This window comes from Lissotriton helveticus, chromosome 8 (genome assembly GCF_964261635.1).
Source record: "Lissotriton helveticus chromosome 8, aLisHel1.1, whole genome shotgun sequence".
NCBI classification, from domain to species: Eukaryota; Metazoa; Chordata; class Amphibia; order Caudata; family Salamandridae; genus Lissotriton; species Lissotriton helveticus.
Genome location: NC_136069.1, coordinates 186,351,270 through 186,369,628, shown reverse-complemented (window position 1 = coordinate 186,369,628; position 18,359 = coordinate 186,351,270). Strand labels below are relative to the sequence as shown.

Genomic DNA, 18,359 nt, shown 5'->3' with positions numbered 1-18,359 from the left:
AGAAGAGAGGACTGTTAGTGCTTAGGTATGAACACGGGGTTTTGAACGGGCAGGGTGTGGGGGACGTGCAGGTTTTAGACAGTGCGCGACTAGGGAGAGAAAGTGCTCAGTGCAGTATTGTGTCTCGCCACTCGTAAGGGTTGTTAACGCTAGGATGTCAAGCTATCCCTAAGTAAGGCGTCTTCCCTTCTTCCGCCACCACCCCAGGACTCGAGCACGTACCTCAGCTAGCCGTACACCTCCTGGCGCACGGCTGGGCGGCTCGTGGGGTTGGCCTCCCGGCTTCACAGCTCCCGTCTCCTCTTCCTCTGTTCCCTTTTCAGCGTCCTCGGGACGTCGGCTTCCGGCTCACTCCGTCCAGGCTCTCTATCCGGCTGTAAGTCCTCTTCGCTTATCCAGCTAGCATAGTCGGTCCTCTCTTCCTCGATGAAACCTCTCGCTCCTCCGTCCCAATCCGCTCCGCTCCACCAACTCGCTCCTCCGCTCCTCTCCAACTCGCTGCTTCCCGCCACTCCGCTCTCCTGCACTCTGTCCGCTCCTCCGGTGTATAGACACACCTGTGGACTGCCGTGACCGCCCTTTTCAGTCTCACCTGGCTCCGCCCCTTCCATCAGGTCCGTCGTCCACTTAAAGGGACCCCATCCTTCCTCCTCTTCCTCATCGCAGCTGTACCTTTCAGCCGGCGTCCAACCAGAGTCGAGGTGGGCCTGTGGAGACAAGAGGGGGGGTCGCATATCGTTAAAGGTGGCCCCAGTGTAGGGCGAGACCCCGTTCCCGTGTTACACACCACCCCCCCTGAACGCTTCCGCTCGGGAAGCGGATTCCTGGACAAGAAGTCCGCCCCGGTATTGTCAATCCCCCGTTTGTGGCATATCTTGAAGACGTAGGGCTGCAGAGCGAGGAACCACCTCATGACCCTAGCGTTGGATGATTTGTTGCGAACCATCCAGAGTAGGGGAGCATGGTCAGTATACAACTGGAACTGGCGCCCCTCCAGGTAATAGGCCAACTTGGCCACGGCCCATCTTATGGCCAAGCACTCCTTCTCAACGGTGGGGTACTTGAGTTCACGGGGAAACAACTTCCGGCTGATAAACAGTATTGGATGATCGCCTCTGTCCGGACTCTCTTGAGACAGTACGGCTCCAATACCGTAGTCGGATGCATCTGTATGCAGAGAAAAGGGCCGTGAGAAGTCAGGCGAGGTGAGAACGGGTGCAGAGGTAATCGCTCTTTTCAGGGAGACAAAGGCGTCCAACATGGCTTGGGAGGGCGTTCTCAGATCGCACTGTTTCACTCTGGTCTGTAGGGCATCGGTGAGAGGGGACGCCAACTCCGCGAAACCTGGGATAAAGCGTCGGTAATATCCAATGAGGCCCAAAAACGCTCTTAGTTCTCTTTTGGTGTTTGGAAAAGGGGTCTCCATGATGGCTCTGACTTTTTCGATCTGTGGCTCTATCATACCATGACCGAGTACATAACCGAGGTATTTGACCTTGTGAAACCCTATCCTGGACTTCTTGGAGTTAACGTTCAATCCGGCCTCGGCAAGGGTTTCGAATAGCCTATGTAAATGGGTCATATGGGTGCTCCAGTCCGGGCTGAAGACGACTATATCGTCTAGATAAGCGGACGTGAAGGATGATAGGTTCTTCAGTACATTGTTCATCAATCTTTGAAAATTGGCAGGGGCTCCATGTAGGCCAAAGGGTAGGACCGTGAATTCGTATCTCCCCTTGTCCGTAGTGAAGGCTGTCTTATGCCGGTCCTCTTCCTTTAATGGCACCTGCCAGTACCCTTTTGTGAGGTCAATCGTACTGATATATTTCGCTTCTCCCAATTTTTCGATCAGTTCGTCTATGCGAGGAATCGGGTAGGCGTCGAAAGTGGAGATGTCATTTAAGGCACGGAAATCCATACAAAACCGTTTTGTTCCATCAGGTTTAGGTATCAGCACAATAGGACTGGACCACTCGCTGTGGGAAGGCCTTATCACCCCAAGTTTCAACATTTCTTCCACTTCCTGTTGTATGCCCTTCCTCCTGGCCTCAGGGACCCGATAAGGTTTGATCTTTACTATACGCCCCGGGAGGGTATTGATACAGTGTTCAGCCAGTCGGGTTTTTCCGGGTATGTCGGAGAAGACGTGTGCATGCTTTTGTAGAGTCCCTTCCAACTCCTTTCTCTCCGTCTCGATCAAGTCCTCGTTGATCACTAGGCTTTGCAAGGTGCTGGACGGAGTAGGGTGATCAGGTTTAGTCAGATGAACCTCCGCCGGAGGCTGCCCTAGCCATTTCTTCAGAATGTTTATGTGATACACTTGAGTCGTTCTAGCACGTATTCTCAGTTTATAGCTGGTTTTACCAATCGTCTCGACGACTCGGTATGGTCCGCTCCACTCAGCTTTAAATTTCTGCGTTGAGGAAGGCAATAAAACCAGGGCCCAGTCTCCCACCGAGAGCGTCCGCCATCTCTTTCCTTGGTCGTATACCGTTTTTTGTCTGTTTTGACTTCTTTCTAAGTTAACGAACGCCAAGTCCCGTAGCTTCCCCAATTTAGATTTAAGACTCCGGGCATACTCTAGGGTATTCACCACGTCATCGTGGGCTTCTTTTTCCCATGCCTCCTTGGTCATGTCCAACAGGGATCTTGGTTGACGTCCGTATAATAGCTCGAAAGATGAAAAGCCGAGGCTACTTTGTTTTTGTCCCCTGATGACATACAGGGCCAGGGGAAGAATCTGGTCCCATTCAGCCCCATCCACCTCCAACATCTTGCGCAGAGTGGTTTTCAACGTACGGTTATAACGCTCCACTAGGCCGTCAGTTTGGGGGTGGTATACGGCTGTTCTTATCTGGTGTATGTGGAGCAGAGAGCACACTTCTTTCATGAGGCGTGAAACAAAGGGGGTCCCTTGATCGGTCAGGATCTCTTTAGGGAATCCCACCCGGGAAAACAACTCTAACATCTTGTCGGCTACATTCTTTGTGGTAGTCGTGGTCAGCGGGAAGGCCTCTGGAAAACGGGTGGAATAATCCACAATGACTAGGACGTATTGGTAGCCTTTCCTTGTCTTGGGTAGAGGCCCAATGAGGTCCATCCCTACTCTCTCAAAGGGCACTCCGATTATTGGAAGGGGTTGTAAGGGCACAGCTGGGGGGGCGGGTCATGTTTCGTTTCTGGCATATGTCGCACTCCTGACAGTATACCATCGCATCCTTGTATATTCCCGGCCAATAAAAGCATTTCAATAAATTCTGTGTCGTCTTTTCAGCCCCTGTATGCCCCGCTACTAGATGTGAATGTGAATAGAACAGCACTTGGTCCCGGAAGGCCGAAGGGACCAGTAGCTGTTCGGGGTCATCTTCCTTCCCCTGTCTATAGAGCAGATCGTTCTTGATGTACAGGCGCGGATAGGTAATAGGGCGATGGTCTTGGGTTTGGTGGGCCCTCTCCCAGGCGTTCATTAAAGTGGCATCATTCGACTGGGCGAACCGGAAGCTCCGGTCTAACACCCAAGGTTCGGAGGACACAAAGGCAGGCGAGGGGATCTGTTTTATGGACGGGTTTTTGGTTTCTGTTTTAATGCTCTGTTTGAACATCTCAAGAAAGGCCGGGTTGTCAGTTCCGATTATCAAGTCCTCGGGCAGAGACGACAGGACACCCACCTTGATCCTGGACGGATGACCGCTTAGAGGAACCAAGGGGAGAACGGCTACGGGATACGGCTTCACATCCCCATGCACGCACCTTATATACACAGTTTCACGGGGGACTAATTGATGGGGTCTGACGTGTTGGGCTTGGACCACAGATTGTCGGCATCCGGAGTCGAGAAGCGCCTTTACGGGGTTGTCGTTAATAACCATACTCACTCTGTACGCTTGTCCCATCTCGGCTGAGTATAACACAGTCCGGGGTAGATAGCCGACCTCCATGGGTTCCTCTTCTTGTTTTCTACGAGGGCAATGTCTGGCAATGTGCCCCCAGGTACCGCAGTCAAAACATTGGGGTCCACTGTGCGGTATGGGTTCCGGTTTCCACATTCTGGGCTTTCCCGGTTCTGGAGCCTTTATAGTTTTCCTATCGGGTTTGTACACGTGCTTTTGTTTGTCCGTCTCCCCTACAAAGGGAGGCCTCTGGGGAGCTCTTGAAAAGGTATTGGCCATCTCCACGGCCTGCTCGGTGGTCAGGTTGTGATGTTGCTTCAACCACCTCTGTGTTGCAAAGGGTAGAGCCTCAAGAAATTGCTCAAGATATATTCGGTCCATGATTTCCTCTTTGGTACTTTCAGTCGGTTTGAGCCATTTGTCCGCTGCCATCTTTAGGCGTACGAAGAGGGTCTTGGGGGTCTCTCCTGGTATGCCCCTCTCTTTGCGGAACCTCCGTCTATAGGCCTCTTTGTCTAATCCAAGATGATCCAATATTATCTGTTTGATGTCTGCGTATGTCGTGTCCCCTCTGGGGTTGGCCACTTGGTAGGCCGCCTGCGCCTCTCCAACCAACAAGGGGGCCAAAAAAAACGGCCAGTTGACCACAGGCCAGCCACAGGCCCGAGCCGCTCTCTCAAAGTTTAGAAGGAAGGCGCCGGGGTCTTCCCCGGGTTGGTACTTTTGGAGAGAGACTCCTCCTATGGGGTGCGGGGTTCCTCCTACTGCCGAAGGGGCGAGGGTGACAGGAGGCTCCAGGGTGCGCGCCGCTACGGCCGCCTTAATAATCTCTCTGTCTGCTTCCGCGGCTCTTAGCTGTTGTTCCGCTATCTTTTCTAGTCGTTCCTGGCCGTGCACCAGGGCTTGCACCACTGCTTCCATCTTCCCTATGCTGATGGTTGGGCTGCCCGCATTCTCCACCAGTGTAACCGCGGGACCAGGAATCGGAAGCAAACGTGTTTTTGTAGCAGTGGTTTTTATTCGTGAAAGTAAGTTATCGGTACACTTCTTTCTAGGGATGAGTTTTCTGGGGGACCGGCTCCTCTCCTGTCGTGTCTTTCGGCGGACTCCCTCCTCCTTCCTCCTGACGGGGCTCCTCCTCCTACTGCTGGGCTCCTCCGGAGGCTCCGTATTGCTCACCCAGGCCGGCCACCAAGAAGGAAAACAGAAGAGAGGACTGTTAGTGCTTAGGTATGAACACGGGGTTTTGAACGGGCAGGGTGTGGGGGACGTGCAGGTTTTAGACTGCGCGACTAGGGAGAGAAAGTGCTCAGTGCAGTATTGTGTCTCGCCACTCGTAAGGGTTGTTAACGCTAGGATGTCAAGCTATCCCTAAGTAAGGCGTCTTCCCTTCTTCCGCCACCACCCCAGGACTCGAGCACGTACCTCAGCTAGCCGTACACCTCCTGGCGCACGGCTGGGCGGCTCGTGGGGTTGGCCTCCCGGCTTCACAGCTCCCGTCTCCTCTTCCTCTGTTCCCTTTTCAGCGTCCTCGGTACTCGGGACGTCGGCTTCCGGCTCACTCCGTCCAGGCTCTCTATCCGGCTGTAAGTCCTCTTCGCTTATCCAGCTAGCATAGTCGGTCCTCTCTTCCTCGATGAAACCTCTCGCTCCTCCGTCCCAATCCGCTCCGCTCCACCAACTCGCTCCTCCGCTCCTCTCCAACTCGCTGCTTCCCGCCACTCCGCTCTCCTGCACTCTGTCCGCTCCTCCGGTGTATAGACACACCTGTGGACTGCCGTGACCGTCCTTTTCAGTCTCACCTGGCTCCGCCCCTTCCATCAGGTCCGTCGTCCACTTAAAGGGACCCCATCCTTCCTCCTCTTCCTCATCGCAGCTGTACCTTTCAGCCGGCGTCCAACCAGAGTCGAGGTGGGCCTGTGGAGACAAGAGGGGGGGGTCGCATATCGTTAAAGGTGGCCCCAGTGTAGGACGAGACCCCGTTCCCGTGTTACAGTAAGCTTGTTTTTTATGTCAGTCCCCCCAGGGCACATGCAGGCATCCACTTCTGTTTTTTGGCTGCGATCAGCTGTAATGACAGAAGTGGATGCATGCTTGTGCCCCGGGGGAACTGCAGGACAGCCGCAAATCTGTAATGAAATAAACACGATTGCAGTTTCTAGAATGCGTTGAGTAGAGCAACTAGTAGGCCATGGACCTAGGAAATCCGGCAGGGCTAAGTAGGGTGGCCGCTGTTGTCACGGTAGCACTTTCTTGATGGAGCCTGCTGCATTGGGGGGGGCATTCCGCCAGCAGGGAAGGGGCCACGTGTTAATGATTTATCATTTCAATTTACGCTTATAATTCCTTAAAGTGTTAAATCACGTGTGACAAATCAAACACTCTGCTGGTTTATTATTTTATCTGCCCTTCTTTCTTGCATTGACCTCTCAGTGCGCTTTTCTTTCATGCACTCCCTTAAACTACCCCGTGCACAGGCTTCCGAAGCCGGTAAGAGCATCAGACATACTGCATATTGCCGTGTCATAAATGTGATTTTGCTAACGCTGTCACGTCGTGGTTTTCGTACTTGTGTTCTTGGCCGTTGAAGGGAAATTTACTGTAACTTGCAGTTTCAGGAAGATTAAACCAGTGCAGTAGGTTTGCTAATAAGTGATCGCATTATTTTTTGTTTTAGTGTACTTTAAATAGTTATAGCAAGCTTGATGAGCCTAAATGTTTTGCGAAAGTCATAAAAAGTTTAAGGCGTTAGGATTTCGTTTTTCTGAGACTATATTTCGTACATCGTTGATTTTTCATTTCCACCCACTGTAACTTTTATGGACTTTCTACTCTCTTATAAATAATATCTCTTTATTTTCCAACACACCATTTGTTCGCAATCTGTTTGTTATCCTAGTTTTCACAGAGCAAGTTAGCTTACTTCTAAGCCACTTAGAGCATACCACAACATCACCAGTGCGCCAGCCTTTCACCTTCAGGCCAGACATGCTTGTTTAAAATATTGTATTGCATTTCAACGTACCACACGCTGAGTTTCTGCTTTATTTGTAATTTATACTTTGGGCCTTTTTGGAAGTTGCTCTTACTCTCTCTCCTTTATTCTCTGTAACATACGTTCTCTTGCCACTTATGTGGTTCCTCTTGGCCTCCAGTTTTAACATATAAAGGGACTGGGGAGTTTGGTCAGTTGTGAACTCCCTCGCAATCATCACCTGCTAATTTTGTGTGACTGTGTATGTGTGTGTAAATAAAAAAGAAATAAATATATATATATATATATATCTCATACAGTTTTCGAGTACATGCGTTCCAGCATGAGCAATCTCCTCTTCTTGAGTTTGTATGGACATCTTTTCAACACAGCCATCTGCTGCCTCCCGTACTTTCAAGGAGCGCAACACTGGGATTATAAAATCAGATTTTTTACTACTCACTATAATCCATTCTTTCCACCCCACTCTGAGATGGAATCGCTTGACCAGTAACACCCAGCCGCTTCTGCTTTTACAAATCTGTTTTTTTTCTCCCACCCAGGGAAATCCTACTCTGTTGTTTTTGTTCTGCCCCGCCCCCTCCCATTTTACGTCTGCGATTGCACCCTATCTAGAAACTGTTCCTTACCTTGTACACTATAGCTTCTCCCCTAGTGCCATCAGAATGGTGACTTACTACTTCTGGCTAAAAACCTCTTGCACTTGCAGCATCTAATTAGATTCACGCTTTCCAATACTTTTTGCCATCCATTGACATTGTAACCCCATTCCTGTGTTTAAACAAGCATTTGCAATGCAATAGGTCTCGTTTGATTCAGGGAATGTTTACCTGTCTTGCTGCCTTGAGCTGCAGGGACTGAGTAGGCACATACCATTTAAAGATTTTTGGGAAAAAAGAGTGTCCCAGCCTGGTGGCCTTGAACTTGATTCGTGCCCAAATTGGTAGCCAGTGGAATTCCCTAAGGGTTTGTGAAACTGAACAAAACTGAATGCTCATCAGCACACGGGCTGCAGCGTTTTGTAGAGTCTGCAATATATGTTGTTAATACACCTGGGCCTGTGTGTCTTATGTTTTTGTGTGTGTGTTTTGTGTGTCTGTGTGTTGTTTTTCGTGTGTTTTGAGTGTATGTGTGTGTTGTGTTTGTGTGTCTGTGCGTGTGTTTACGTGTGTGCGCAGTTTTGCCGGACATGTTTAAATTCTGCTGCATACCTTCACAACTCAGCTTTTTAAGCAGGGATGTGAAATGCTGTTGGTACACTTTGCAGATTTAACTTGCAATCGTTTGTTCTAAATCCAGCTGTGAGTAAGTATTGGGGAAAACCCCTGACAGTGGTGCCTTTATACTCCCCAAGTAGGGTTCTGAGTCAGCAGTGTCTTATTGACTTTCGTGAGGCCAACCCGATCAACAAAGAGGTGTGAACGAAGTAATACCCAGGGGGTTAGCCAAAAATACAGAAGAGGCACTCCTCGCTTTTTATTACAGAATCGGTTCTTGTCAAATCTTGGTGACAATACCATTGTTTACCATTTTGTATCAGAAAACGAACTCCACTTTAATCCTGAAGCAGATATAATGATAGCTTTATTCAAAACGCGGTCCCACTCAATCCTTACTACCGCCACACCCACTCAAAATACAATGGATGCATTCCCCTGCTGACAATTTCCTTAATTAAAACCCTGCTTTGAATCCACGCCATCGGGCGACTGCTTACTTGGACACATGCCGTGTGGTGCATCATTACACACAGTCTCCTACCAAAAAACAACACAACCGCAAGCAGCCTTTACAGCTTCTCTCATGACTGCCTTTGAACAGAATTTTCCCAACTCAAGCTACTTTTGTTTCGTGGGGACAGTCTCAGCTGAGCTGGACAAGAAAACGAAATCATACCGACCGATAATAATAATAAAACAAGCATTTGCAATGCAATAGATCTCGCATTTGCTACAGTTTAAGCTATTGGCATTGTAAATGATAATGCCTTTTATTTATCTGTTTTGAAAACCAACACATAAATAAAAGGCATTGTCATTTACAATGCCAGTAGCTAAAACTCTCGCAAATGCGAGACCTATTGAATTGCAAATGCTTGTTTATGATTTAGAAGACATTGCCTTGTGAGGACCTGGTCAACACAGTGCAATCAAGTCCCCACAGCGTGAGTGTGTTAAAACACACACACACACTCCCCCCCCCCCCCTTCCCCCTTCGCTGTACAGATAGAGACGGGCCACAGTATGGTGCTTAAGAATTTATATCGCCTGCTTCAGTCCAGACGCGTTTCGGCTCTGGATGAGCCTTGATCACATGACACGGAGGTAAGCATTTTCCTCATTTTTAAAGTGGCAGTGCAAAACATAACACGTGATATCACAAGCACGATAGACATAGCAGAAACACTACCCACTGTTGATCAGCTTTTGTTCTTTCCAACACAGCTAATTTAGGTCTACTATTATGATTAATATCACAATATAATCAAGAGTATAAATGCATAAACCCCTTAATTTCATTTCAAATAAAGGCAGTCGTGATCGCATTTTCCTTATGTAGACCGCTCTCACTAGTATGGCAGTTAATGCTAATACATAGTGTGCTGTTTCTTGCCTACCCTAATGTTGGATATCCACTATGTGACAGTGAATGAATAGCAAGTGTGCATAAAGTGACTAAAGTGCGTGTTTTAAAATATATTTGTCAGTTACTAGTCAGGCTCTTATCTTGTGAATACTTATCATTATCTCCTTGATATAGAATTCTACAGGATGTAGTTTATTCTGGCAAAAAAATATATATATATAGAGCTTCATATATGCTTCTCACATACATATAAATTGTTTCCGGGGTTGCTGCGCATGGGCGGGAATATTCATGTGCTATGACTATTGATGAGATACCGCTGGAAGAGAACTAGGATTACAGGTAAGTAACTTATCCTTATTGTCACTCTAATGGGATAGCCTATTGAGAATTCAGACACACGTATGTCTGTAAAGTGATAAATAATATTCAACTTAGACCTCCCACACTACTCTGTTTAGGAGTGTGATTGCCTTCTACCCATGTTAGCGAATAGTTATTATTATATTATGTCACTCTAATTTATTAATTGTTAATAGCGGTGTGAACAATTCTGAATATTATTACTGTAATTGGAACAATGCTCATGATTGTTATTAATTAATTTTGCAGAAAAGTGAATCATCGAAGACAAGGGGGAATAAAGAGTTCGCCAAAGAAAATTATGAATCAGCTGTCCAGTTATATACTAAAGCCATTCAGTACCAGTATGTGCAAAGCATTTCTACATTATATGTAAAAAGTAAAGTTTTGAATATGGGCATGAATTTGTTGAAGGTCTATATTTTATATAATAGCTATTTTACTTCAGATTCCTCCCCTTGTGAATATTTCCCAGGTGTCAGACAGTATCCAGAAACTTTAAAGCAGTTCTTCTGCTCGCCAGTAGGTGGAGTTGTGGGCCTCCATGCCAACATCATGACAAACAGAGCTGCATGGAAGGGCTACCCAAGTGCGCTGACATTAGCTGCTTTCTTAGGCTCTCCGCGCCCTCAGACGCAGAGCCCCTTAGCAGTTTGGCACGAATAGTGTTCAGATCTCTAAAATTGTGACCTTTTTAGGTGTGAAAAGATGTGTCACAGAACGGTGAGGTGGGGGGGGGGTCGGTGAGGAATCTCCGGTTAGAGAACCCACCAGAAAGAGCGGTACATCAGGGAAATGACTTGTTCTTCTTATGGACACTTCTAACTGCACATTCCTCACCTTGTGTATAGATACCATAGCAGTACTTCCCCCAGGTGGTGGGTCTGTGAACTGGCTCATACCAAAACGTCCTGCAGGTCTGAACGGGCAGTGTGACCTTCATGAAGGACCCTACCGTCGAGCAGTAGTGCTTGGTGAACATGTGTACCAACGTCCACATGGCTGCCAGATAAATGTCCAGGATAGGCACTGAGCGTGGTAAAAAAGTGATAGCAGGTTTAGACCTGGTGGAGTGAGCCTGCAAGCTTTCTGGAGGTTACTTTTTTGCCAGAGTGTAGCAGATCTTTATGCAGAGAACAATCCATCCATGGATGATTGCTTATTGCACTCCTTTGCCATTCTTTCCTCCGGAAAACCCTGCAGAGAGCTGATTATCCACTCATTATTAGTTGATAGATTGATATAAAAGCTTAATTCCTTCTTATCCTTCTAAGAGTCTAAACAGTGAAGTCGATCTTCCTCCTTAAAGGGATGAGATGGAGCAAAGAATGCTGGTAGGGTAATAGCCTGACTGTCATGGAATAGAGTGTCCACTTCTCTGTAGAATAGAAGCTTGGATCGCCAGTGCCATCTTATCTTTGATGAAAGTGGTATAAGGCAGGTTTACACATCTAGCCGATGTTATGGTGATGAGAGAGACTGACTGTGGCTGTGCAGCAGCTCATAAGGTGAAGACTGAGCTCAAGTCTCTCTGAGGCATCATAACTCCAGTAGTTCTGGACATGATGTACCATACTTAAAGAACGAGAAAGCTGGGCTGTACTACAGTTTAAACTGTTAATATTATTATGGAAGAGGGGAGCTGCACAGTCCTGCCTTTGTGGCAGAAAAGCAGAATATTACTCGTGCAGCTGAGCCTGATATTAGGCTTGGGATGTGGGGGACGCAAACTTTTTTTTACAACACGTCCGAGTTCACCTGTTTAAGCAGAATATGAACAACAATAGAAGAAAAGCTAAAGTTGAGGATTATTACTTTCATAAGACTTTCTGGATGTCTTATTTCCTATGTATGTTCGGATCTGTGATCGAGCTCACCCCACAGACTTTGTTTTTAGTGTTAGTGGTCACTCCAAGTACACAATTTTACTGGCATGATGAACTGGGTCGAGTATATGAAGAGTGTTGTGCTGTACATGCTGTAGCTAAACTCTAACAACCGCATTGTCAAGCAAAAAGTCAGTACTTGAATCGAAGTTATTAGATCGCAGTTATCCACAAATAATTCAATGTAATTGTCAAAACATGCTGGGGGCGCTAGAGGGCGCCAAGTAAGATGTCCACAATTGTGTGAGGTTCTTGCGGTTCGGGCCCTCATCCGTCAAATATCCTGGTCATCTGGACAATCAACAGCGAGCAAAGCAAATAAATGTGCATCGGAACGCAACAGCATTGCAAAATATTCAAAAAAGCTGAAGTACCTGCCCGCTGTCCCTCGAAAATCGCTGCTGACTCCCGGTGCCTGGAGCTCACAACATGGCGGCGGCAAAAGCCTAAGCCGCGGTGCTGTGCGGCGAAGTAAAGATCAGCGGAAGTGACCTGCCCGAACTCGGGAGATTGGAGGATCCCGCATGGATTTGGAGCCCACTTGTTGCCTGGGAGAACAAAAGGGCTGTTCACTCACAGGCTCAGAGCTGCGAGCCTGAAGACAGGTTGCCATCACTTGCTGGGCCACTGGTGAGAACGAGGGCCACTGTGTGGATGGGCCGCGGGCCCGGAGGCGTACCCGAGGCAACAACCAGTGGACGCTGTGTATCCCCTGTGCGGCATAATCAGAGGTATTCATCCGGTGCTACCTCGCCAGTGTGACACTGTGACTGGGGGATGGCCCGGCATCTGCGGTAGATCCGAACACAGACTGTGGCCCTGCCGCTCGTACTACGCGGGTGCTCCGTGACATACTGGAACTCGAGAGCTAATTGCGACGAGGTACAGACCGCCGTGGGCAGCTGTGCTGGCCCCATTACCAGAGGTGCGCTGAACCCCTGAGGTGAGGAGCGCTGTGCAGTGGGACCCCCCCTTCCCCCCTCCTGTCACGGCCTGGAGAGGAGGTAGTTGGAGTGAGCGGCACATGAGCAAGCGCCTGAGTGAAGGCCCGAACTTGTTCCAGCCTGTGTGACTGCCTGATCGGGCAACCCCTCCTGTATTCTGGAGAATGCATTGAGACCGGGATGGAAGGTATATATAGTGGGAAGAAGTCTGCACGGTGGTGCGGCCTGCGGGTCTGGGTAGCGGATCGTTAACTGGACTTATCCTATGCCGCAGTCCGCCTATGCCAATTGTGGGTGCCATTCTGTGGACACGTACACATATCCCAGCGCTGAGAAGACCCCCGGGTATTCTGACGCGCCCGCTAACAGTGTGAACACGCTGTGACTAACTGCCCGCCCCATAACTGGAGAGCCAGGAGGATTAACGGAGGGAAGGGGGAAACTAGATCGGGGACCCTGAACTGGCGACTGCGCGCTGCCGCCGGTCTAGGCCGCCAGTGTTTGACCTCCTAATCCTCTCAATATGCGCCACGTGGCGGTGTATTGGCCCTTTCCTCGGTGACACACCGTGCCTCCAAACAAAATGGGGAAACCAGACGGTCGTTAGCCAAAGCTTAATTTTGAGGCACGAAAGGGTACCCGCTCCCAAATGGATCCTGAGAAAGAACAGGTGGAGGCTCCGGCACCCTCAACTGCAGATTTGAAGGACCTACTATTGGCTATGCAATCCAGCCTGACCTCCATAGAATCCAAAATGGACTCCATGTCTGCACGACTAGATGGTGTCACGCATAGAGTAGAGAAGGATGAGGAATAACTGACGGAGACGGAATGGCGTATATCGGATCTGGAGGACACCTCCACTGCGACAACGTCCAGAATGCTGGAAATGGAGCGGGTCTTCAGAGTGATAGCGGCCTAGAACGAGGACTTGGAATCCCCCTCTCGGAGAAACAACCTCCACATTCTAGGAGTGCCGGAGTCAACAGCTACCGTCAGGATGGAGGAATACGTAGAGCTCCTCCTCATTGCGCTATTTGGAAGGGAAGTCTTCTCACCGGCATTGGTGGTTGAGCGGGCTCACTGGAGGCTCGCCCGGTCCCTGGAGCCACGCCTCGCCCGATAATCCCTCGGTTACTCAATTATCGGGATACAGCCCTCCGCTTATCTAGGGAGCAAGGTCAACTCCGCCATGAGGGGTTGGACATTTCAATATATCCTGACTTTACCATGGCCGTTCAAGAGCAGAGACGGAAATGTCTCCCTGTGAAGAAGAAATTGCAACAGCTCAATATTCCCTACGCGATGCTCTTCCCCGCCCGACTCGAAGTGACACAGCAAAGTAAACCGCATTTCTTCAATACCCTACAGCTTGTACAGGACTTCCTTAAATCATTGCCGAAGCCAACGGCGGGACGCTCTTCCCCGCCTCATCGCCCAGTCGGTGGAGGGGACACTTCAGATGTACAATGAACAGATGCTATCTAGTTTTGCTTTTCACATGGAGACCATGCCACACGGAAATATACTAGATGCTGTGCGTGATTGGGGTTAGCTGGAAACTGCGGCGGGGCGAGGAGGCCGAAGAGAGGAAAGACAGCCTCCCCTCAGTGCTGATCTGCCGCCGGCCTCCGTACACGAGAAGATGATCACTCCCACGGTGATCTTGGGATCCTGGCGCGCTTTGGCGGTGGACTGACTGCCCCCTCGCCCCCCTGACTGAAGTGACGACTACACCTACACCCTATCCCTGATCTGCCGTGTTGGCGGTCCTCTACGAACTTGTAGGATGCACCAGAAACCGTAACGAGATGAACCTACATATGACCACCTGAACACCCTCGCGCCGGCGAGGAAGACCACTGGTCGCCCTCTGGACTCAACCTCTCAGGTGAACCCTTACCATTATGATTGTTTTTTTTTATTGACAGTTATGTTACAGGCTAAACCAATCCCACCTGTTAGGAACTTGGCACTGAGGGAATGGTTGGGGGGTGGGGGGGGAAGTGGACCACGGCAGGATTGGGCTGCTGATGTGGGAGTGGGGAGGAATGTTTTGTTTGAACATGTGACAATATTTAAGTGAGTACGTGAAGGAGGCTGCAGATTTGCGGTCCTTGCTCCTAAACTATGGAATTCCCTTCCACTGGAAATACGGTCCAGCACTGACCTTTTGCAATTTAGGAAGAATCTTAAGACCTGGCTATTCCGGCAATCATACAATTAAACATTTCCTGGATAGCATACTGAGCCTGTTAGCGCCATGAAGCCACCCGGTGTAAGTGCGCTCTATAAATGACTATTAACATTAACAATCACCACCATGGCTGAACATTCTAGACCCCCTACATACCACTTCCTTACTTGGAATGTACGAGGACTGGGGGAACCCCGCAAGCGTAGGCACATATTATCGTACTTTGATCGTCATGACATTCACTGCGCGATGCTGCAGGAAACGCACTTTAATCCCAACACCCCTTCCACATTTGCCGCTCGATGGGCCAATTATACATGCTTTTCCTCCTACTCATCATATGCCCGAGGTGCATGCATCCTAGTAAGGAAGTCCCTTCCATATACTCCAATAGGCTCTGTCACTGACGAGCAGGGCCGGTATTCTATTCTCTGGGGCAGACTCGCCACCCAATTCTTTACATTCGTTTCATGTTATGGGCTGAATACGGATGACCTGGAGTTTTTCCGTGTGCTCTGTGTAGGAGAGTGGGGTCTGCAATCCCATGGCCACCCCAGATTTTTGCTTTTTGCTTCACTGGTTTACGACTTTCCCTGGCTGTGGGCCTGCTAATCAGACCCACAGCCTAGCTGTTCTCTCTCTAAATTGACAAGCATGTACCCTAGGTGCATTTACCAATTGGTACTGGGCCACCTTATCAGTCCCTGTACAGTATACCTTAGGTATCCAGGGCATAGGTGTACCCAGGGCCTACCAGGGGCTGCAGCATGTATTATGCCACCCCTGGCTGACCACCCAAATCTGACACAACTGGCTGCACGACAGCTGGGGCAAGGTGGTGTAATCACCCTTTGCTTTAGATATAGTATTCCTATATCTAACCCTAAAATGGACACATATATTCCTATCAGTCACTCCTATGGCAGGCCTTATCAATCCTGAAGGCAGAGTGCTTGGAATTATGTGAGATGGTGCTCTGGCATGAGCTGAGCCCGTTTGCAGCTTGCGGAACCAAGTCCTTATAGCTGTTCCATGATAACGCTATACCATATACTCTTAAGTGCATTATAATCCTCGCGGTTAAATGCTAACTTTGGCATAGCATTATCAAAACATGTCGAGTAAGGTGTCATACAAATTGGAATACTAACCCCTCGCTAATTCTGGCGACGGGGTTAGCATTCCACCCTTCTAGAGGGACACGACATGTATGTAACTGTAAACCCCGGTTAAAGTTAACTCAAGCCTCAGCATCACAAAATGGATGCTGCCACCACAGACACAAGTCTGACCTCCTGCTGCTGGGAGTCCTTCCAGCGAGGGAGGCTCGGACAAAGGGTTTCCTGCCTTGGGAGGTGCTAGCACCACCCCAGACAGGATTTTGTGTATTGGGTAGGCTCAGGCTGAAAGGAATGAGACATGCCCGGGGCACACAAGATGCCCTGTGCATACACCGGTTCCAACCAGTTGCTGGGGCACTCCAGCCCCAGCTCTGGCGGGAAACTAGACAAAGGAAAGGGGGTGTAGCCACCCCCTTCCTGGTCCCACCCAGGGGAGGGACCTAGTCATAGTGCAGCCCCCTTTAGCCGGATAAAGGTAGGAGCTGGTCCCATTCCAAATTAGATTAATCTTGACAACCTTCCACGAAGAAACTCTTGACCTTCGACCTCCTGATCCATCAGAAGACTGAAGAATCTCCCCTATGATCAGGGAGTGACCATCCTGCTTCGCAGGCACCATCAAGCTTCTGTGCGGTTTGCTGCAAAGTCCTTCCTTCCAGGAATCCGACGACCCAGCTCGACAAGACCCGGACCTCCAGACCTCTCTGACCTCTACCCACCTCCCCAGCACAGCTGAGACCCGTGGGTGCGACGAGCAACGTGGAGACGACCATCTTGAAGAAACCTGCACAGCGCTTCCAGCACGACCCTCGAGTGACCCTCGTTTAAGTGCATCAGGGTTTGAGAAGCCCTACACCGATGCAGCTCCTGCACCAAAGACCAGCCCCCCCAGCATCCCCGTGATCTGCGTGGGGCCCTTTTGCCTGGTTGCTGCTTGTCCTGTTGTCTGGTCACTTGCGGGCTGGCTAGTGACCTCTGAGACGACGACCCAAAGAATTCGACTCTGCTAGTCTGGTCCCCCAGACTGGCCCTTGCTTCCTTGTAAAAGAGGAGCACCCCGGACCCTCCTGGTCCGCACCAGACGCCATCTTTGTTCCACCGCGTGGCTTGCATTAGCCAAGGCCTGTTGTCCAGATCGACGATCCGACACCGCCAACAGCAGCAGACTACGTGGGACAGCTCGTGCCCCCAGCCTGGTCGTGAAGAGCAGCTCCTGGTCCTCGCAGCTACAGAGAGAAGCGACCCCTCCTTCACCTGAACTCGGCGACAGCTCCTGGTTCCCTCCTGGTTCCAGCACCGTCACTGGCTAGTGACCAAGACTCTCTCCCCTTCCTTTTCAGGACTTCCATCTTCTTAGTTCCATCCTTGGAACCACCGGACTCCTCCATCTAGCTGCCTGCCAGCAACTTCTTGTTTCAGGCATCACCGGGATCAACAGCAAACCCGACGCAACTTCAACCCTATGCACCCGCAGCCTGTGGGTTAGGTAACTAAAGCTTCTAGGTGCTGAAGTCTGTGTCCACTATCCTAGTGTCCAGGTCCACTGTTGTTTTCCCTCCATCCAGCCGGGTTCGTCCGGAATCCGTAACTTTCTAAACTGTAAGATCCATAGATGTTGTTACGCATCCCGCGTGAGAGTTCCCACTCTGCACGCGAGTCCCGTGGGCCTCCTGCTCCTTACTTACCTAGTTTGTAGCGTAGTCCCAGCGATCCTCCAGCCTCTGGATCTCCTTGCAGTATTTTCCTTCCTCGCATTCCATTGTTTTGAGTATATGGTTTGTCGTGCCCCTAAGGCACTTGTGTAAATATTGTGCGAACTCGTATTTCCTTTTTAGTATTGTCATGTGCTTAGCCCTCTGATCTCATAAAAAGTTCAGAGGTGTTGTTATAAATAAATAGACTGTTTATTTTTCATAACAACCTGTGTGGTGTCCTTTCATTTGATATTCAAGGGGTTGTACTATGGTAAAACAGCTGGCTTCACATGCCAAAAGAGATTAGCCTAAAAGACTGCTTTTGTCCACGCTACTAGGATAGCTGGTCTATACGGTTGACTTTACAACCAATCACCATAAGGGTTGTTTGGACTGATACAAGGTGATCACTAGAATTAGTGAACATCATATATCAGGCCAACTTCTCACACTCTGGGGTAAGATCCTAGAGATAGGTTCTATGCACCTACTATGTGGGGGGGGGGGATTGCAATGTTACAGTTAATCCCACACTGGACCGCTCACACCCGCAACCACACCACTACTCCCAATCACAATCCACCCTAAAAATTATAATTGCTGACTATGAGCTGCTTGATGCATGGTGACATATGCACCCATCGAGGCGGGAGGGTACCTGTTACACCACGGCCCGGTCCTCC

The 18,359-nt window shown here is 49.5% G+C and overlaps 1 protein-coding gene across 5 annotated transcripts in view; it reads left to right on the top strand.

The window, feature by feature from the left end:
* TTC3 (tetratricopeptide repeat domain 3) overlaps window positions 1–18,359 on the top strand; it is a 1,911,479-nt gene that overhangs the window by 265,390 nt on the left and 1,627,730 nt on the right. For 3 of the 5 annotated variants that reach the window (XM_078656864.1, XM_078656865.1, XM_078656863.1), the window contains exon 9: window positions 10,084–10,178. In XM_078656864.1, coding sequence (XP_078512990.1) covers window positions 10,084–10,178 — 95 coding nt within the window. Of the gene's footprint in view, window positions 1–5,018; window positions 5,121–10,083; window positions 10,179–18,359 lie in introns of those variants that run through there. The other 2 variants (XM_078656867.1, XM_078656866.1) reach the window with 2 other exon arrangements.